At 36.8% G+C, this 23,712-nt stretch overlaps 1 protein-coding gene across 1 annotated transcript in view; it reads right to left on the minus strand.

Annotated features, from left to right (window-relative positions):
• Window positions 1-23,712, minus strand: part of plxna4 (plexin A4) — a 423,718-nt gene that overhangs the window by 91,722 nt on the left and 308,284 nt on the right. The window contains exons 6-8 of the mRNA XM_002931848.5: window positions 15,753-15,876; window positions 10,336-10,489; window positions 2,875-2,974 (exon numbers count right to left, since the gene is read on the minus strand). Of these exons, the coding sequence (XP_002931894.3) occupies window positions 2,875-2,974; window positions 10,336-10,489; window positions 15,753-15,876 (378 nt within the window). The remainder of the gene's footprint in view (window positions 1-2,874; window positions 2,975-10,335; window positions 10,490-15,752; window positions 15,877-23,712) is intronic.

Consider the following 23,712-nt stretch of genomic DNA (forward strand, 5'->3'; position numbering starts at 1 on the left):
AAAAACGTACCTGGGGATGCCAACTAAGGGCTGTGATTGGCTATTTGGTAGCCCCTTTGTGGGCTGGCAGCCAAAATGAGGCTCTGTTTGGCAATACAACTGGTTTTTATGCAACCAAAACTTTCCTACAAGCCAGGAATTTAAAAATAAGCACCTGCTTCGAGGCCACTGGGAGCAACATGTTGCTCATGAGCCACTGGTTGGGACCACTGCTGTAGCACAAAAATCAGTGATGCTCTCATTCATTAAATGCATTTGTTTGTGGGGCTTTTTCTTTGCTTTTAGTTTTATCTGGTTTTAAATTAATCTGGCTAGTGATGAGCAAATTTTTTAAAAGGTTGTGGCTGCATCAAATAAGTTGCTCGTGTCAAAAAAGTCATACAGTAGCAGCATTTTGAACATTTTTTGCTGTTTCTCAAATTTTTCAGCATTTCTGAGACATTTTCTTGAAAGCAAAATGGGACAGATTCGCTCATCACTAAATCCTTATTCAGGGATTACTAAAGTATTTTATATACCAAACTTACCCACCATTTTTTATTGATTATGCTGTATAAAGGACCTTCCCATATTAAAAACTTATTAAGTTATTTTGAGAGTCAGTAACACTGCACATGCTCTCATGCACTGCCTCTTCTCTCATATTTTCCTAACCCGAACTGGTGATTTTTTTTTTTCCCTTAACTTATTTCCTATAACTCTATTAGCTTTTCTGTAATGTATACAAAATGCTGTGAGAAAAGCTATTCTCGTTATAATGCACAGAGAGTTTGGTGGACAAGACAAAGCCCTACTCCATTCTTTTGCTGAGCGCAAGGAAAACCACACAAGCTTTGAGGGAGGACCCCTTAGTCAAAATGGTAACTAGATAAAAAGGAGGGCTTTGTATGGTTTGCTAAAGATTCCTCCATCTTGTTATAATACAGTGGACTTAAGACTGGGAAGTCTGAGTATGTGCTGAGAATTAGCATTTCACAGTAAACGCAAACAATGTGCCCAAGAAAGTATTAAATTGTACTCATCCTCAAGTTTTACTCTGGGATTATCATGTTCCCATTCACATTTGTTTTGATCCACAAGGATCCATAAGGAAAGGAACTATAAAGTTGTATAAGAAGGGTAGCCAATGTATCGTTTGGCCTGTCATCAATTCACAGATCTGACACATATAGCCTCTACACAACAACAGTCAATTTGAATACTTTACATAATGACTTGGCCATTGTTTGCAAGATTTAGATGTCATTAGCTTTTTCTATATAATATCTCATGACGTTAAGCAGATACCAATACAGGAAACAAAAGAAAGTACTTCACAACACGCAGTGATAGGTGGTAGTGATGTCTTGCTTCAAAAAGAGATTCAGAGCATACTGCAGCAAACAGATACTTGTTATTCAAATTGATAACAAGCACCCAGTCTGATAAATCAAATTAAAAATGTATACTGTATCATATTGTGTCAAATCATAACATACACAATAATGAATATTTAATATTTTTTATCTGCATTTCTACTCAGGCAGATAGAAGCAGGAATACTGAAATGTTCGTAATGAAATAAGGCCTTCAAAAGAACTGCAGTGTAAGATTATGTTAAATAAAAAAACGATGGCTGAGATTTCAATACAAAGGGACACTAACCATTGTAGGGATGTGCAATAAGAATGAGGTAGGTGTAGAATTTTAAAGGCAAGAAACAGGTAAAATATTTATTAATGACAAAGTGTGTTGTTAGCTCCTTTGATATACTAGAAATAGGACCTTCTAACCTGATATCATTGGACAATGAATACACTTCCTTCCTACCTAGAATATTGCATGCTTGTTTATTACTGATGTATGTTGGTGTTGATAAACAACAATTCCACTTTTTTTAGGCTAGAAGCAACACAGAACCTGCATGGATCTCTTGACTGTTACTGCTTAACAACTACAAAGCCTACGGGTATGGCAGATTTTAGAATTACACATTTTTAGAATTTCAGATTTAATGATTGGTTGACAGCCACTGGTGTTTTGGTTATACAATTGAAATGCATTGCAAATATGCTCATAGCATTTAACTGAAATAGCTCAGTTGTACTTGGTTATGTTCTTTGGGTGTGTCAATATAATTCTACCAAACTGGGAAAAAGCTAGTCATTTAAAACATGCAATAGCAAATGATGACATGACTTGAAAAAGAACAGTGTTTCCAAGTTTAAAATTGTATCTCACCTGTCTAATATCTTGTCTTTCTCTAGATTTACATTGTAGAAATGTCCTATTACAGGTATAAAATGTTCAGCTACATTTTCCATTACAGCACAAAATCTTCCTGAGGTCTGTTCACATTATGTGAGAAAAGCACCAGATGAGTTTACAGCTTATTTTTTTTTTTCTATAGATATCTCTTGACTTACTGTACTTAGGTGTGTAACTGCCTATCAAGTAGGAATTAATCAAATTATGAACATTAATGTTGAATCTGTCCCATTACGCTTTGCTGAAAAATTCACATATGGCAAAAAAATAGTGAAATCTGACCATGACTTTTCTGATGCAACAGGGAGATTTCTGTCATGAGTGCAATGTATTTGATGCAACCACAACTTTTTTCTCACTCCAAATACATTAAAGTAAAAGGGAGTTTTCTCTTTTTGTGGTGGCAAATTTTCGCAAGAAATTCTCCAATAGCGAAATGTGGAATTCCGCTACCAACCCATGCCTGCCAGAAAAATTTGCTTATCACTATTAATGTCCCAACTTCTAACTTATGAGGTATTGCATTGATGATACTCATGCAGCTGCAGAGACACAACATGAACATTCTAAATACTGTGGAGGCACTGACCCTTTTACAAAGCCACACATGCATAAGACAATACTTACGAGTTATGGACACTGCAGTTGTAGAAGACAAAATTTGTACTTGCAAAGGTCATTCCAGTTTCTTTGGACTTAAGCTGAAGTTGAACAACGTGATGATCACCTGGATATAAGAAGAAAAGATCAATAGTGCAGGATTTTCTAGCAGAGAATAAAATGATAGCACTTACCGTATTTTCCTGCGTACAAGACGACTGGGCGTATAAGACGACCCCCAACTTTTGCAGTTAAAATATCCTCAATCCCCAATATCCTCAATCCCCCCCCCCGCAGCGTCCTAAAGCTCGTCCTCCCCAACATCATCCAGCTCCCCCTAGCGTCCTCCCCAACATGCTCCAGCTCCCCCCAACATCCTCCCCCACATACTTCATCTCCCCCCAACATCCTCCCCCACATATTTCAACTCCCCCACATCCTCCCCCACATACTTCAGCTCCCCCACATCCTCCCCCACATATTTCAGCTCCCCCACATACTTCAGCTCCCCCAAGTGTCCTCCACCACCCCTGCTTCATCCGGCTTTGAAGGAACGGCTTTATCCACCACCCCTCACGCTCGTCTGGTGCTTCCTCCGGCTGCTTAGGTTGTGCCCACGTGACGCGTATGCACAGGGCGCAACCAATAAAATTAACCGCTGACCCCTTTAAAGCGTTACAGGCTCATTGGTGGTCAGCGGTTAATTTTATTGGTTGCGCCCTGTGCATACGCATCACGTCAGCGCGTACGGGGCGCAACCTAAGCAGCCGGAGGAAGCAGCAGGCGAGCGGGAGGGGTGGTGGAGGACGCTGGGGGGCCCTGCAAGCAAGTACCCGGCGAATAAGACGACCCCCGACTTTAACCCAGATTTTTCTGGGTTAAAAAGTCGTCTTATACGCCGGAAAATAAGGTATATTAAAGACTGCAACTCAATAAAGCTATGTAAAAAGTGGTGCAACAATCTATTTTCTATGCTACTTTTTATACAGCCCTATCCCAAGGTAAAAACTGATTTAAACAAATTAAATTAAAATTAAATTAAAGAAATTTAATGTAAAGCGATGTTTTTATAGTACACTTCCACAGAAACCAGGGTAGTGAAAGCTGCAGAAGACATTTTTTTTTACACATTTTGCCATTAAATAAAAAATACATCTATGTCATTTTGTGTAAACACATATTTATATCTATGGCTGTGTCAACCAATGACACCCATTGGCATGTGAAATGGATCATTAGCTTTAACACCACTCCAGTCATTTTTTCCAAGAACCACAGAATCAGGATATAACACTTACATTAATTGACTTAATGGGCATGGCACCTACCAAATAAAAAAGAACAAACCTGAAAATTCAACCTCTAAGTGAGCAGCTTATAACTTTTACTGGGTTTACAACATTGAGAACTAGAGATCTATAGTTTTTAAATATGCAGTTGTTTATATTTACATATACATTTATGAAATATGTTTAAAGAAATATTTTTTCCTTTCTAAAGTTAATTTATTTGTGTATGTTGCACACTAAGGGGCACATTTACTAATCCACGAATCCAAATCCTGAATGGGAAAAAATCGGATTGTAAACGAAAATTTTGCGACTTTTTCATCACAGTCGCGGTCTCTTTGTATTTTTCCATCGCCAGCACGACTTTATCGTATTTTGCGCGACTTTTTCATCGCTAACGCGATTTTTTCGTATTGAGAAATTGTAAACGCTGGAAAAACCAATCCGATTTTTTCGTGACGGCGACGAAAAAGTCGCGGAAAATATACAATAAAGTTGTAACAGCGACAAAAAAATCGCGGGACATACGAAAAAGTCGCGACGGCGACGAAAAAGGTTGCAAAAATACAGATCATTACGAAAAAACGCGTTCGGACACTTTCGGTCCGTTCGTGGATTAGTAAATCTGCCCCTAAGTGTGGTTTAGTGCCACAAAAAGCTAGGACCTGATGTCCCTGGGCACATTGCCCAGGAATTTATAGGAATAGATTTTGTATGAGCTGTCCCCTGTAAACAGAGAGAGATACTAGTTATCCCAAGTATTTCCCTATATGTAACACAGTTCTACAGGGAAATGTTCCTATACTGTTTAGTTTCGCTTATAGTTAGGTTTTTCTGAATATCTATATTAAGTATATTTTAAGTCTTGCATTGAGCCTGAAATTGGATTAGAAAAGTACATAAAAAACATGTTCTTGTGTCACAGATTATCCTATATAATAGGATTAGTGTGAAGACTAATAGGCAGTATTCACTCAAAATTTCAGGGTTAAAATATTGACTAATATTAAATTGATTCACTGCCATATAAAAATGCAGCGGAAAGTTCTACACACAGAAGTGTAATCAATTTATTTTAGGGATTACGCTGTATATTATTCCATGACTAACAATAAATTTGCAAGTTTCAGCTCTTTTCTATATAATATTTAACAGCATGAGAAAGTTAATGCCAATAGATTGGCACATAACACCGATAATTTGGAGTTTAGTTGGCAAGTAACATAATTACGGAGACTGTTTGTTTATCAAACACAGCGTGAGTTCCTTTGCCTTGTTTGCAATTTATTCAGAACACATACAGTATCCCCCAGTATCCTTTGCAACATGAGCAGCAGCTTCTTTACCACAGGGATCTGAAACCACGTACCAGCCAAATTTCTGTCATTATCAGACAGTGACCCTGCACTGTGATCCCCTCCCGGGAGGCATCCTTGTTTTCTTTAGAAAGACATCTTAACAAAACACTACAGTGATCCAAGTTAGAAGCTGCCCTATGATGAAGATATTTTGAGACCAAGAGCATACTGTGATCCTGGCTTTGCATGAACAGAAGATCACAGCTTTTTATTTGAAGGGGAGATTTTACATTAGAGCATAGCGTTGATTTTATTCACCCTGTAAATCTACTTTTATTTGTTTTAAACAAAAATCCATTTGATGCAAGAGCTATCTAAACAGAGAAAGTCCACTAATGCTTTGTATGCTTCTGTTTCTGATCAGGTTGGGAGGAGACTAACAACATTACATTTGGGATTCAACGTCATTGATCCTAAAATATCTATTTTGTAGCAGAATAGAAATTCCTACCAAAAGACTTGTGCATTTCATAAAAATGCAAATGTGACATAATTATCTCTAAAATGTGTAACTTTTACATTCTCCTGTACACTCCATAGAGATCAATACAGTATTAAAATAAAACTACAGAAAAATGATAGGAGGAAACAATGCAAACTGTGATAGCTATACCATGCACCTCAATATAACACACACTATGATTGAGCATACCTCCCTAAACATTTATGTTTGTGCATACCTGCCTAATCATTGTTTCTAAAGGAAATCTAGTCTTACTCATTAGAGATGAGTGAAACTGACCCACTTCAACTAAAAGTTCACAAAAACGTGGAAAACATGGCAAAAAATGTCATTGGAGTCAATGTGTTTTTTTTTTTAAACATTTTTTTCTCACCCAAATGCACTGGAGTCAACAGTCGTTTTTTCTTGTACCAAATAAATTGGAGTCAATAGGTATTTTTTCTTCTGTCAAATGCATTGGAGTCAAGGGGTGGTTTTTATTGCATTTTTTTCCAATCTCTGAACTTTGGGAATAAGATATTTTCCCATGAAACTGCTTTGCAATCAGCTATTCTGGGCTTCCTAGGGCAGCCACAGGGTCTGCTTTCTCTGCTACCCATACTGTTTAAAGTGGTCTAAACTGAAGTAGATCCTATACATATAGGTATATAGTTTGTGTAAAAAAAAGCATGAATATGAATTAACTACCTATTCTTCTTTTTCATAAAAAATCTATAGTTTTTGTTATATTTAATGCTACAGCAACACTTACCATATATTTATTCAAATAATGACTGAAATACTGAAGTATCAGACCTCAAAACACCTCATTATACAATATAGCCCCAAGCCTTACAAAGTCTTAAATAGTTGCAGGAGATGTTTAGCTTTAATTAATACAATAAATGAAATGCAAAAATCTGACCTGACCAAACCTGTCCTTATTTCTTCCTAATCCAGAAGGCTCATTAATCAATCATTTCAAACTGACCTTGACAATGAATCTATCTAGAGGAAGTTTACTGTGTAAATTTATAGACTATTGTCCCCAGCCCATCTGTCTCTTGCTGTTTTGACAACCCTGTTAAGATCTTTCATTTTATGACTCTGTTAAGAAAAGCAAATATGAATGTGGAAGAGCGAAGTAAAGCTGAATTTAAATATTGTATGCACAGCCTATCACAATGGCTCGACCAATTAGCGTGTCAAAATATTATGAAATTTTATCTTTTGTTAAAGGCAAATAAAATTGGAACCATCGGCTAGCGTCTCCCAGGTCATGGCTTCATCTGCCGAAAAACGCTTGCTGACAATACGCCCCTCTACTGAAAACATCTCCAACATGTGCAGGCATATGTAGCGTATTTTTGCCTGAAACTGTGTACAAAAGTTCTTTCAGGCAGAAATACGCTATGTGTGCCTGCATCCGAGCATATTCAATGCTTCCCAGTGCAGGCACAAGTAGAAGTTTTTTCAAGCATAGGGACATATACTTTGCAAGCATTTTTTGGCTTGCCGAGCATAAGACACATCTGGCAATTAGCCACAGGGGTTGTTGCAAATAATCAAGAAGAAAATAAGGCTTGTCTGTCTTATCAGGTGATGCTACAAGGTTAATTATTAAATTACAAAATGCCATGTACTTTACTGCTAAGGGAGTGGTTGCCTTGGGCTGGTACAAAAGCCCAAAACATAATGTACATAATTTCTGCTATACTTCTTTAGTTAGGCTTTAGTTCTCCTTTAAGTTTAGACTGACATTTGGTAAAGTATTCTCTCTGAAATAGGACTTATAGTGGTCACGCATTTTTATTCTTATAACTGGTAAATATAAAAAAAACTGTGGTGTCATGTATTATTTGAAAAGTGTGTTTAAAGCACTTGGTAATTCCCTGATAGATATTTGATTTGATTTAAGCTGAGGTTTACTAAGGGATGCAACCCAGAGGGAAGATTAATACAGGATTTATTTTGTAAACTTTGTTTCTAACCTTAGTAAAATGTGAATGGACCTTCAGGGCCTGGGAACCTTTTAAGCCATATTCTGCTTTCTGTTTCCTCTCCCAGCATGAATTGAGCATATTTACTCCTTTTGCTGTTATAGGCACAAACTGACCTTTATTCCTTTGCTTAATATATCATATCATCTTAACCATTTCCTTTTAGACATGACTTTCTTTTATGCCCTCTAGACAGTACCATCCGAATCATATGACAGAAAATAAAGTTATAGGTGTATTAACAGCAAATACAAACTCTTTAAAACAGCTGTATATGGTGAATAATAATTTAATATGAGGAAAGCCAGACCTACACGCTGCACAGTATTTCTAAGGAGCTAGCATCCTACAAGTTACAAAAAATAAGTAAATAAATAAAATCACAGGTTGCCTTTATTGAAGTTTTTAGAATCATTTGAAAATGTTAGCTTTCAGAAAAACTTGTGTGCCGATAAAACAAAATTGATTTCTCAGCATCAACAAGGTGATATAAGGCGCTAATAAAATGTCATCCATCATTTGTGCATCAGCTCAGTTATGGAATCAACAGATGATTAAGTAGACTTTTGCTCATGGGTATACAAAATAAATACTGATGTGTAAGTAAAGGTTAGTACCAGGTCATAATAAATGATAGGCTAAGATAATAAAAGTGATTGAATAAAAAGGTCAATGTCAATTAAGCATAACTACATTTAAAAATAGTGATTTTAGATGACGAGTATATCTAAACTCAATCCATTCACTTTAGTTTTAGGCATGAACTGTGTCTAGATGGCACTGGGGGTAAAGTGACAACTGTTGTTGGCCTCACATATAATGTTGTAACTCTCAAAATGAAAAGCTGAATCTGAAAGAATTGGAGATGCCTAACAGTAAAAACTGAAAGGTCAGTTGTAGGACATCAGTCATGGGCTAAAATCTTTAGCAAGATACACAAAATGTCATCTTGCTAAAAAGGTCAAAGCACAGTTCTGAAAAGATCTTAAATTTCAACAAATATCTCTACTAAAATGTGTCATAAACAGATATGACCTAAACATATGAGCTGTAGTAGCAACAATATTATCAACCTATTTGCTTATTGAGTTGAAGTAAATGATAACATTTTGTTCATTGGAATGCTCCGCTGTAATTGTTCCATTAATTGGCCATGGCTAGAAAAGTGTAAAAAGTAGTCAGATGATGCTGTAGGGTTTTCTTTACTAATCTTGGCATTTCTGAAATTACTACTGTAATACTGTGAAGGGGATGAATTAAGTCAAGGAATACAACATCGCTGCAATGCGAGTTAGGCTAGAAAAGTTCAAAATGTTACTCATGATGGCACACCCTGTTCTCCTTCAGTCATCACCTGGTTTTCAGTAGGGGGGGGATCAGCACCCTTCTCAGTTATAACAAAGTATAAAGCTGGCACAACACAGCAATTAAATGTGGTAAGCTTTCCACACAATAAATGCAGGGGAGGGGAGGGACTTTTCACATATTTATTGCCCCGTTGTGCCAGGTTGTTCCACTATGTTCCGTTGTGCCACTATGTTCTAAAGGGGGAAAGTAATAAAACGTTGTAATGGAAAAATTATTTGGAATGCAAAAATGTATGCCTCTGTATGGGCTTTGCTCTGTTTAGCGGCCACTTCCAACAGTGGAAGAAAGTTTGCAAATTTTATTTCTTAATGAAAAAGTTGTTTAGTTTGTTTCAAAAGATTATGTCACCCTCAAGCATGTCTTCAAAAGTTTGCAATGGGCACTTAAGGTTTGCAATGTAATAACAGTCTAATGAACAATATTACATTACAAAATTGAATTTTTCTTCTTATTTGTGTGCATTTTTTTCTATTTACTATGTATTACATTCCATCATAAGTCTCTTTGCAATGTTATTAAAAGGCAAGTGAAACCCACAGTAGGGTGCCAATTCAAAAAATAATACCAAGGTAAAAAATATTGACAAGTTAATTGAACCAATTAGAACATTTAAAATATGAAGAAAAGCTTTCTGAATCGGTTTTCTCTGGGTAAAAGAAACTTAAAATGTTATGAGATAAATAGAAATATGCTAAAGGGTAAAATATTCATGTCCCAGAGGACCTAGTTTACTTATATGAGTGTATTAAAAACAAGTTATTTAGACAATGCGCAAAATAGCTGTCAGAGAAGTTCATGATCTTCTTGTGATCCTTTCGGTGCATTTATGAAGACCTTATTTTTTTAGCTAAGCTAATTAACCATAAATACAATAACTGCATGTTCAAAGAGAAGAAACACCATCCAGGGAAAAACAGGCAAGATGTTTTTTTCCCCCTTCCTCTGGATCAATGGTGCGTTGGACAGTTGAACATGATGGACAAATGGCTTTTCTTCACTGTAGTAACTATGAATCTGTGTAACTGTCTTACCATTTTCTGTGATTATCCTGGGAACTTCCTTCTCAGCTGGCGAAATGCATCTAATTTGGTTTCCAACAACGAGCCCATCCATTTCTGAGAGATCTTCAAATGTGCAGTTGACACCAGCAGACAGCTCTGGTACATTGTATGCCTCCAATACCAACTGTAACCAGAAATATGTTAGAAATATTTCATAACACAGAATTTCAAAATCAATAAAAGGCAGTTTATATAACTATACACTACACACATTACTAGAGTGGAATCTGCATGTTATTGGGCAGTAAGTACAATATAATATATAAATAGAGATTTATTAGGTGATTTTAATTTAATAGCATGGTTACAGGGTCTTATTGGTGGATTTGTGGTGAAATTCTGCATTTTGACATCATTAAATATTTTCACAAAACTGTTGCAAAATTTTGCTATGGAAAAGTTGCTGCAAAAAATGACCCATAGACTTCATTGTGTTCTGCGAAGAAATAATTGCAGTGTAAAAATACCCTTTTACTTCAATGTCACCACATAAAAGTTCCTGCTGCAAAAAAAAAAACCCTTTGACTTCAGCACCTTTAGAAAATTAAGCAGTTTTGCATGTGTTTTGCTGGCATTATACAGAAGTAATTTGCCATCAGCGCAGCACACTAAAATAGGTTTAAAAAATTTACATCATTTATAAAAGATGCAGCCATAAACACACCTTGCACATATGCGTACATGCAGAGACTGAGTGCCAATTCATCTGACTAGCCCCCTCTAATTGATAATGTGCAAGTGCATGCTAGGGAACCCTGGAATTACTGCCAGCTTGCACAGAATGGTAGATCAGGGTTTTACGAGTGGGTTGCTTCAACTGCTGCTACTTACTTGCGCCAAGCAAATCCCTTCCTAATTGTGGTGTTTATACAAATGACCTGCAGGTATCACTATGTTCAAAACTTATGCTGTATATTACATAGTACTTTCTACACTGCTTTTAGCATTAGAGTAGAAGTTTCTGCTTGACTGTAATGGCTGACTGGAGCTGTTAATAAAGTAATGTTGCATACCATCTCTCAGCTACCAAAACATAACACTAATGTTGTTATTAATGTCACACACACAGCCACAATGTAATTAGGGTGCATTTTGGTGCATGGCCCTTAACTGCAATGCATGCAACTAAGCATTAAGCCGCAATGATGTTGGTATTCTGAGAAAAACTGCAGCATTGTGGGGGAAAAAACATAATGACTGGCATCCAAAAAGTGCTGCTTTAGTGCAGCAAATGACTTTTTGACCTACCTGCCAAACTGATATGTTTTAGAAAAGTGCAAGCTTCTTATTGATCGGTGACTTTGGAAGTATGTTTGATGTTAATTTGATGTGTTTCCCTTGCTTCACATTGAACCTGAGTAATCTTCCTAATACCATTGCATGACAATATTACAATATTATTTGATGTATATAAAAGTTCTTTTTACCTTTTTACTCTTTTTATTAACATTAACAACTAACTCATGTATCAAAGCTATTCCCCACTTTGCCTTCACTTATTTTTCTCTCCTGAAAATTGTCTGTAGCTTTGAGCAATTGAATACTATTTTACCCCCTGGGCCACAAAATTCTGAGTCTGCTCTAAAATCTATGATTCAACTGAAGTTGTTTAAATGTTTTAAATTTAAGTCTGTTTGAAAGACATGCAAAATTATTTTTTTTAATCTTCTCAGAAAAAAAGTAAGGAAACAATGATTGTGAGAAATTTAGGGGAGCTAAACTTCTTGGGAATCAGCTCTTATTCCCAGATATTTTTTTTGTTACAGGTATCGGAACCCTTATCCGGAAACCCGTTATCCAGAAAGCTCCGAATTACGGAATGCCCGTCTCCCATAGACTCCATTTTAATCAAATAATTCAGAATTTTAAAACTGATTTCCTTTTTCTATGTAGAAATAAAACAGAACCTTGTAATTGATTCCAACTAAGATATAATTAATCCTTATTGGATGCAAAACAATCCTATTGGGTTTAATTAATGTTTTATTGATTTTTTAGTAGACTTAAGGTATTGAGATCCAAATTACGGAAAGACCCCTTATCCGGAATACCCTTAGTCCCGAGCATTCTGGATAATGGGTCCTATACCTGTAGTATGCTGTATGATGTTTGTCTGTATCTATAATTCCACAAAGCAGAAGAAGGGAGTGTGCCTTGGCAATACATTTTTCCCATACCAGTGCAGCCTTCCATCACCATAAATGCAATATTGCTGGTGGAACAGTTTTAAATATTGTCCAAAAAAGATATTAGCCATTGCAGTTTGATCATTCCAGGTTGCCAAGGTAACAACTATTAGTATGGCAGAAACATCTTGCTCTTTTAAGGGTTTCGCAACATTATAGGTTCCATTGTTAAATTGTGTTTGTTATTCCAGTACAAAACATACAAATGATACAAAAGTCAATGAGGCAATTTATATAACAACCTACCAATAGCTCCCACCAGGTATCTGTATAATGCTATCACTTCATCTTCCATTATTTTCTGTGCACTTGCCATTTGCTCTTTTTACAACCTTGTTACCTTTACATTTACTGCAGACCCTGAAGCAATAATGTTAAACTTGAAGCTACAGTGCAGGGATCAGGCAACATTTCTTTTTCCTTTATGTTGAAATCCTTTTACCAGATGGGAATTTAACAAGTTTCAGGCTTTGTGGTACTGCATATGAGTTCTAGTCCCTGTGCTATTATATGTGTAGTTCCACAGATTTTTAATGACAGGTGTAGTATTGCTCTGTAACTGCAATATATCAATCTATATGTCTGTATAGTCTCTCTCTACCTAAGAATCAAAATTAACTTTTGTTCAATTAGAATGCAAAAACCAGCTAGAGACCTTCAGGCTGAAAATGCCCGGAATATAAGCCTTTTAACTAACATTTTCTATGAACACTTACACTGAGAATGGATGCAGTCTAATCTACATTTCAGTTGGTCTTTTTATCATTTTTATTTTAAGGAACTGACTTTTTGTTCTGGCTCTTTGCAACTGGAATTTAAATTGTATCTGTATCTTACCAGGTTCAGAATCCCCAACAGACAGAAAGCAAATGTACTAAGACTATATTTTTATTTATTGACTGACTTATTATTAACACTAGGGTTCATTCACTTCACCCAGATGGAGTGACCAAAGTGCAATTTCTGTTGCAATCGCCACATTTTTTTCCCACAATGCACTGTTTTCCTCCCAGAATTCATGTGTCATTGTGGGTGCAACTTGGGAATTGAATGGTCAAAATGGATGCTTCGTTGCACCAAATACTTTGTCATAAGAAACTTTAGTTTGCCTGTTGTTGTGAAGAACAGAGTAGAAGTAGGAAAGACAGATAACTATAATATATATTGTAGATTTTCTACACAGAATGAGGATTGTTCAATTTTATTATCGACAAATAAAAGGAAAGCTAACTTTTTAGAACAATAATTGTACTTGTAACTGTTGATTCATCTACGTAGATACAACTGGGCCGCTTAAAGTAAGAAAGGATGAAACATTCAAAGAAATTGACGATTTCAAGGATGAGCACATTATGCTGAAATAGTATTGTTATTCCCCGCTGCTGTGAGCAGAAGATCCATTTAAAATGGATCTTGCAAATCTTTAAAATAATTCTGCTGCAAATAATTACCCAAGAAGACTGCAATCAAGTGCATTTTCACAAAGGAAAATCAATTACTCTTTTAAAAACTGTACATACTTGAAAAACACAATCAGGAAAGGCAGAAAGGCCCATTTCTATTAAGTGATGCTATTACTTTCACATGAACAACCCTATGCTTTTTTTTCCTCCCTCTCTTTTTTTGCAGAGAATAATCTAAATTCAAATCAATGAATTCTAAGTCTTGAACACAGATGTTAATGTATTTTACAAAAGAGGCTAGAGGTTATGAAAGGAAAAATCCCTTTTGGAGGTGGCCAGGGTTTCAACAGGAATGGACTACCATTGCAAAATGGCACACCTTCACATGATAGAGAAGATTTTACAGATATTACAGATGGCAAGAAGGTGGTGGCACTAGGTGCTACCTTCAGCAATCGGACAGAGAAATGGAGGAAGGTCACTGACCTGAAGTACCCTTGTGGCAAGGAATGTAAGTTCCAGGGGACACCACAATCAACCCTATATGTAATAAAAGGCACAAAGTTGGCCCAGTAGCAATAACTAGTGATGTGTGAATTTTTTCACCAGGCCATGAATTTGCAGCGAATTTCCGCATTTCGTCATTGGTGAATTGTTTCGCGAAACTTTTGCAAAAATTTGCCGTTGAAAAAATTTGCCATGCTTTCACCGAATTGCAACAGATTCGCTCATCACTAGCAGTAACCCATAGCAAACAAAGAGATGCTTCCTGTTGATTTGTTACTATGGGTTACTGCTCCTAGGCAAACCTAGTGCCTTTTATAACATAATGCCAATACATACATTATAACATTACTTATGTTACTCTGCACTGTATTCAGTTATAAGGGAAAACATGTCACTAAAATTGCCATGCAATGAAATTAATTCTATTCTAATTACATTGTGATGACTGCCTATTGCAAGGGATCTTGGCTAGGGATGTAGCGAACATCGCCAAAAATGTTTGCGGACCCGTTCGCGGACTTTCGGCAAAACTCGCGAATATTCGCGAACTTTGCGAACCCCATAGACTTCAATGGGAAGGCGAACTTTAAAACCTAGAAAAGCCATTTCTGGCCAGAAAACTGATTTTAAAGTTGTTTAAAGGGTGCCACGACCTGGACAGTGGCATGCAGGAGGGGGATCAAGCAAAAATTTCTCTGAAAAATACTTTGTAAAAAAAACGCCAAAAAAAAACGCCAAAAAAAAAAACGCCAAAAAATAACGCCAAAAAAAAAACGGAAGCTATTCCTATGTATACGCAAAATGGTGAACATCGCCAAAAGTTCGCGAACACCCGATGTTCGCGCGAATTAGTTCGCCACATCTCTAATCTTGGCCGGTCTGACACAAATCTTTGTATAAGGGTGAAGACACATGGAGCTACTAGTAGCAACTACTTTTTCATGGCTTCTAAATGCCAGAAAATACCCTGCCATAGACAATACTGAGGCTTGCCTGCTATAACATAAATAGAGACAATTATCAGTAAATGATCAGCATTGTCTATTTTAGTAGCCACGACAAGTAGCTGCTACTAGTAGCTTCATGAGTCTACATCCTAACAGCAGATGTGATAAATCCTCAAAAACAATACAGTGCTGCCATCAAAACTAATCAGCTAACAGCTAATTGGCTGTGTCTACTATATTTACCAGTGGGTCTCAGTTTCTGTACTTCTAGTAGCTAGAATATTTTATTTCACAGAAGAGCATACACTGTAAAGGACAGGTATTGTTTATTAAGATTGTCTTACCAGTACATTGTATTGCGAGACAGAGATGTTGTTTGGATGGACAGTTAATCGCACACATTGCTTCATTTCAGATGCAAATCTTCTAGGTTCATGAGAACGTTCACACCTCTCTTTTCTTGTACACCTGCCAATACAGAGAACAGGAATACATTATCCAGTGCGCATGTGTTATTATATACCATCCCGAATAAGCCAATTTGCAGCTACTTTGCTTATGTACCATTTAACTGACATACCAGTGATTACTCATCAAATCCAGTTGCTCTAGATTATACTAGATATACCATGACAAGTATGAATGAAAATCTTAATAGTATTCCATCATTCGAAATTGTGCTTTCTCACTAACAAAATGCCCTGGTGTCAATTACTCTTCCTACATTACATTTTCCAAACTCTTGCACTTGTTTTTTTCAAAAAATGAACATGAAACAATTCCTAGCTAACTGCAGTTGTGGGATTCCCCAGTATACATATCTAGGAAGCACACAAGTAAAATTATCTGGCCTGTCTGTAGATTTAAAAGTATGTAATAAATATGCAATGTATACTAAAGGCAATTCTCAGCAGAAATCCCTCCACTTGCAGAGGGTTAAGTGTATAAAACCCATGCAAATTGAGGTAGATGCCGACAGGGCAGCAGGGGAGCTATTAGCTTTGAAAACAAAAATGCTCTTATCAGATCTTTAAAAGAGAAAAGGTAGTCTGGCACAGAAGAGCACCCACTGAAATTCTACCAATCAGATATGATTTAATTAGCAGAAAGTCAGAGGAACGTGTTCTTGGGATATGTATCTTCCAATGCAGAACTCATTAAGAATCCCAGGTCAATTAATCTATGCTAATGGCAATGTTTATTTTATTATTTATTTTCCGATGTTGCTGGCAGAAATATAAAGTGGTTGCTTTTACACAGCTACTCTGTGCCACAATTAGAAGTGTATTGCTGCTTTACCATGGGGATTAGGATGGTGCTGAGCAAAAGGAAACATTAAAGGTAAAATGTAAATGTCAGCTCCACTGTTTTACAAATGAGTAGAGGAAAGAACAGTTTCAGGACTGCGGCTGTTATGTGCAGAGAGGATGTTTAGAGATTTCCTAGCATGCAAAACCTTTATATTTTGAATACCTGGCTCAGATAAATTCAGTTATGAGTAATGATATGAGATTTATTATAAGCCGAGCTAATAAGGGCCCACACGCTAATATAATGACAGTGTGCCAACTGTTAAGGGAAAATAGGCTATGGCACTAATAATCACAAGATGGTCACTTCATGCATACTCAAGTGCATCCATACATACAAGCTCCTTCATTTCCAACTGTTGGAACACAGGTTGAATGATGGTGAACTAAAATAATAACACAGAGGCCGCCAATGTCTATTACAATGAAACAAGACATACTTAGCCCTACCAAGTAGACCAACAGCCCATAAAGGCATTTGGAGCCAATGGAATGTGTATTTTTCAATACTCAAACTATCTACCTTTTTTTGTATATATGCTAGCAATGGAGAAAAAAATCAAATGATTTGTATGCAATCAGATTTTATTTTATTTTTTTTTTTTTTTATTTTAAATTAGAAATTGATAGGCCTTGATAAAAATATTTTCATTACATTTGCCTTACTAGGCAGACACCAGTCCTTGCTGATTATTTTGCTGTTCACTTTTTTAACATGACTGACAGTACCCACATGATACTCTGTGTGCCCCAGAATGAATACTTCATATACAGTTGAGCTCCAAACATCTCCGGACACGACATGCTGCTAAAACCAGGTCTTTATTGTTCCATCTAAAAACTAGACGCCTGACATGTTTCGTGCGCGAACGCACTTACTCATAGGCATACATATACAACAGTAGGAGGGTTTAAATAGTGTCATAAGCAATTAAACATGCAAATTAAGACATCAATACATACACCCCCATCAGTAAAAAAGCACACATAGTGGAATCTGGAACCTGTATAAATCAAAACTGTAGGCTATATTTACAAGGCCAATCATTTAAAAAAGACTTTTTTTGTAAAATGCATATGTAGAATACATCCAATCAATCCAAGTAAACTGTTCAATACATCAATATCAATAAATATAGTAAAAAGTAAATAATATTAATTTAATACATGAATGGCAACATTAAATGTTAGAAATTCTTTTATGTACAAATAAATAGACTCATAAATTCAAACATAGCAGCTAATGTCAAAAATAGAATTGAGGCCATTAGGATATCGTGTATCAAGAGTAAATATCCATTTGACTTCAGAACGTAAGAGCCTAGCATATAAGTCACTGCGCCTTGCATCAGGAAGAATTTTATCTATGACTTGAATGTGCAAAAACGATACATCAGATTGGCAACATTGTAAAAAGTGTCTAGCCACGGGACTGTTGCTACTTCTAGCAGCTATATGTCTAATATGTTCCCTCATCCTGCTCTTAAGGGAGCGTGTTGTACAGCCAACATATTGAATGCTACATCTTGAACAGGTTAGAAGATACACAACATATCGCGTATTACAGTTGGCATAAAAATGCATGTTAAATACTGTCCCAGACACTGAACTACTAAAGGTAGTGGATTGCCTGATATGTGAACAAGTAACACATCTGCGTGCTCCACAGCGATATGTACCCTTTACTGTAAGCCATGTCGCTCTCAAAGGCCGGGACCGCCACAGAGTTGGTGAAAGTATATTACCCAATGTGGGAGCTTTTTTTGCAACAATATTGTAACCACCTTGTAATACCAATGCCAAGTCAGGATCATTATAGAGAACAGGAATTAAATTAGAAACTATACGTTTAATCTTATAGAACTGATTAGAAAACGAAGTTACAAAAGTAGGAGAAACATAACCCCTTCCAACTCTGCCATGATGTTGACCTTTCCTATCAGTGAGTAAGTCTGATCTCTCCATCCGTAAGGCCTTAATAAAGGCTGAGGACAGTGACCTCATGCTATACCCACGATCAAGAAATCGATCTCGCAGTATGACAGCCTGCTCCAAAAAGGCACTCTCTGTGCTGCAATTTCTCCGTAAACGCTGAAACTGTCCCACAGGGATGCCCCTAAACATATGTGCTGGATGGCAAGAATCTGCCCTTAGCAAAGAATTACCAGCACAAGCTTTACGAAAGGTTGTGGTTTCCACCACAGTGCCCCTAGCAACCAGTTTCAAATCTAAAAAAGAGATAGTATGGGTATTAAATTCACTGGTGAATCGTAAATTAAGCGTGTTCGTGTTCAGCTCAGTGACAAAAAGTAAAAATTCTGAATGTGACCCCTGCCAAACCAAAAGGAGGTCATCCACATATCGCTTATAAAAAACTATATTGTGTAAGTAAAGTGAATCACCTCCATAGATGTGGGTCTCCTCCCACCAGCCCATGTACAAATTGGCATAGGCTGGTGCAAACTTAGCACCCATCGACGTACCACACCTCTGGAGGTAAAAAACTTGATCAAAAAGAAAAAAATTGTGAGACAATAGATAACTAATAGAATCTAAAATAAAGTGCTTGGTGCCCTCATCATAAGTGCTATACATATCCAAGTGATAAGAGATCGCTAGCATTCCTTTCTCGTGTGGGATGCAGGAATACAATGATGCTACATCAATCGTGCCCCAGGAAAAATTGTCAGACCACTCTAAATGATTAAGCAATTGTAAAACATGTTTTGTATCCATGACATACGAAGTTAACCGTTTAACCAAAGGCTGTAAGTAAAGATCTATATATTCCGAAAGTTTCTCATTCAAAGATGCTATACCAGATACAATTGGTCGCCCTAAGGGCGGACGCTCAGACTTATGGACCTTAGGTAAGTGGTGGAAAAGGGGGACTCTCGGAGAAGTCGGTATCAAATAATCCCTGATTCTCTCATTGAACAATCCAGACTTATAAGCATCATTAACTAATTCCACCAAATTTTTAGTAAACTCAATGGTAGGGTCAGTACTCAGGGGTTGGTAAGTAGAATTATCATTCAACTGTCGCATGGCTTCATTCTTATAAGTCTCACTGTCTAACACGACTACCATCCCCCCTTTATCGGCATTCTTTATAACTATAGACTTATCATCCTGTAATTGTTTAAGGGCTGCCTTTTCTTGAGAAGTCAAATTAAAGCCAGTGAACTGACTCCTAGTCTCCATTTTAAGTGACAACAGCTCCTTCTCTATTAGCTCCTGAAATCTATCAACAACACTGCCCCTACAATGCAGTGGATAGAAATCAGAAGTCATACGTAAGCCATCCCTTATCTCCTCAGGGTCAACACCAAAACGGTGTATGGACGTGTCTGATTCATTTTGTAAAGCATATAAATTCTGCAAACAACGTTCATCCTGAAACAGTAATTGACAATTCAAATTATCAGACATACTGGGGAAAGACAAACCTTGACTATCAGAGCCATTCTCAATAAGGCTTCCCGGTGTCGCCGCATTTACAGGTTGTTCTAGTTGTACACAGTTTAAATCATTCAAAAAATATTTCTTTAAAACTAGTTTACGAACAAACCTATTGATATCAATCAAAGTTTCCAGTATATTAAAGTCCCTTGATGGTGAAAAAGATAACCCTTTTCCAAGTAGAGAAAGTTGTGCCTCAGTCAAGTCTTTAGTGGAAAGATTTAAAACAAAAGTCTCCTGTTTCCCTTCCGGTCGCGGAGACGATAGCCTGAACGGTCCCCCCGTATCGAAGAGGCATGTAAATCCTCACCAGCCCGATCGGCACGATCACTAGTACCCCTCTGGCGTCTCCGGTATGAAACATCCGTACCCTCAGCTCCACGCACAGGGGGAGGGGCATCGCTCCTGCTGCGGACAGAGGAGGATTCAACATTCATATCCCGACCGCGTGAACGGGTAAGAATGAATACTTAACCAACAGATAGTTTATATTATATTAAGTGGCTTATTAAAGAATCTTACCAAACTGCAATATATATGATTAAAATCCTCCCTGCTAGCATTATTTTATAAACCAGGGCACACATACATGCTAGGCCACATCAGCCAATTAATGGACAGAATTTCGCCTTTTGCTTCCACACTACTTCCTGTTACTGTTAGAGCTGCATTATTTCTGGTCATGTGATCTCTGAGGGAGCACACAGCCCATCACTAAATGGTGGCTCAAGATAAAAGATGTAAAAGGGCAATATTTACTGATATATATATTCCAGTTTGTTAAGATTTTTTACTAGGGCACTTAATATGATATAAACTGTATATAAATCTGTTGGCTAAGTATTTATTCTGGGGGCATAGTTTTCCTTTAAGTGTACATCTTTTTTTAGAATGCTAGAGAAGAGTTTCGTTTAGCTATGTTGAAAAATAAAACTAGCTACTACAATTCCCAACATGTATTTCTCTTTGATAATATGTTTAAATATGCTGGTAGTCCTGCAGCATTTAAGGCAATAAACACTAATATGGAAGGTTTATCTTTCCATATAGCTGAGAGAAAAAATGTTCCCTTAACAGAACATACTTACATAAAGAAGACTACTTTCCATAAGGACAATTTTACATTTAGGTACATATTGTGTGTGTGTGTGTATATGTAAAAAATGCTGATGCACACCAGGAAAATTTTATCAAAAAAAAGATACTTAGTTTATTCATCTAAATAAACTAAGTATCTTTTTTTTGATAAAATTTTCCTGGTGTGCATCAGCATTTTTTACATATTTACATTGTTTATCTGATTTGCACCCAGGTTGTTATCCCTATAAGTGTGTGCCTCAGCCTTTTTCTATATATATATATATATATATTATATACACACATTATATATACAGTATATATATATATATATTGCTTTTGCAGTTTATTTGCTGACAACCTGCTCTATTGTATAATGCTTCCAAGACTGGTAATATAAACTTCACTCTGTACTAATATCAAACAACTTGGAACACTTTTAAGTCTTTTTTTCCCTACTATCTGCAGGAAGTACAGCATTTTGAAGAGGGTACTACTTATTTCTTATTAACACAGATAGCGCTGTTTCCAGCCATGGTATTCATTCTGCACAGTGAATAATCTGCTTACATGGAATGGGTCTGCTGTTAACATTATGACTCTGGATTTTTGTTAGGTAGTTATTTGGGTTGTATTGAACTTCTTATTTATTTCTAAAGTGCTCTTGATGCTGCCAAATCCTTGGCTGTGGATTGCAAGCAGTTGCAGACATTGTACAAATGTCACACATAATGAGTACATCTGCAACCCATCTCTGAAAAAAGCAAAATTCTTGGCACGGCTGAATAAATATATTTCGTATTGGCCAGAGGGGGCACTGAAACATCATTTATAGCAACCTTCAATCTGACGTGATCCTGCACTGTATGTTGGATTTACATCAGTCTGTCATCATGTAGAATGTGAAGGTTTAGATCTGAACAGGCTTTTCAATAGAGATAGTGTTATATTGCAGCTAGGGAATAGAGCTAGCTCAGAGATCGCTGGCTTCAATAGCCATTCTGTCATGCATTGTAGCACAAATAAAGAGGTATCAGTGGTCTGTGGCAGTAAAGTGCATGGGAATGCATAAAGCAGACTTTATACAGCCTGGGTAGCAAACCTCCTAGTTATTGATTTAATACAGCCTGGGCATGTATCAAGTCTCCTAGTCACTGGCCCCATACAGCCCGCATATAAAGTAGCAATCACTAATACTCACTGATTTCATAAACTTTCATACTCTTCATATACTTTTTTAATTAGCAATCCCCATAGTTACACCATATAGGCCAGATATAGAAATATTACTAACTCTGTACATTCTTGGTACATTGTAGCAAATCTAACATTGATTCCCTAAGCATGGCAGTAGCAAGCTCACTAGCTACTGAATCTGCTTATAGGACATACAACATGTTGGAAAACATTTTTATATTTTGCACAGCTATAAAAGTTACAATGTCCCTTTCTTTCTCTGGGTTTAAACATTTTCTTGTATTTGAAACTGCATTCTTACAGCAAGTTAATCTTTCAGCCTATACAAAAACTGCGGCATAACCAGATTTAAAGTGAAACTTCGATTTTAAATACCATGTTTTTTGGGCAGCCACCAATATATAATGCATTTCCCTCATTTTACTGGAGTTTACACCTTTTTTCTGGTACACTAAAAACCATAAATAGGGGGGTCTACTGTAGTTCTCTTGCAGGTACACATTGATCTGATTTAATTGGGTTATATCAACTTAACTCCCACTAAGAGGCAATAATGGCTAAAAGCTGAGGGTTTTATTAGTCTGAAACGTTCATTATAGGGGTTAAGGTTATAGTGTCCATTTGTGCACTTTAGATCACCATCCAATTGTGTGGCCAAATTGAACACCACCAGATTGTTCAGAATATCACTGTCTATTCTCTATATCCTCTGTGCTGCTGTCAGTTACTGAGCTTAGGGGCTGACTCACAATATACTGTATATTTAAAATGTAAATGTCAAAATATAAGGCTGATTAGTAATTTCTTCGGATTCTCATTATCTGACAGCTCAGAAATCAGTGCAATTAGCATCAGAATTCAATAATCATTCCTGTAGCATCAGATTATATGACAGGGAGACCTAATTTTCTGCTTGATAATTTGCGGCAACCGCTAAGCTTAGCTTCTCAACAGCTGCTCAGAGCTCACTGAGCATGTGAACTATCCTGGACAGGTCTAACAAAATCCAAAATAGACACCACTTTGTGTCCATTGCAACTTGGCTTGCACCTTCAATGATGAAATCTGTGCAAATCTCTGCATTGTGGGTAAAAAAAACATGGATATTTGTGTCCAAAAATGTATTTTGTGCTGCTTTTGTAAAGGAGCCCTATTGTGTACCTTTCAGTTCACAGGGTGATCCAGTTAATTTAACATGTATTTCAGACCAACAGTAAACCAATATCAGTATAAGCAATACATATGGCTGTACTGCAAA

Source organism: Xenopus tropicalis, chromosome 3 (genome assembly GCF_000004195.4).
Source record: "Xenopus tropicalis strain Nigerian chromosome 3, UCB_Xtro_10.0, whole genome shotgun sequence".
NCBI lineage: Eukaryota > Metazoa > Chordata > Amphibia > Anura > Pipidae > Xenopus > Xenopus tropicalis.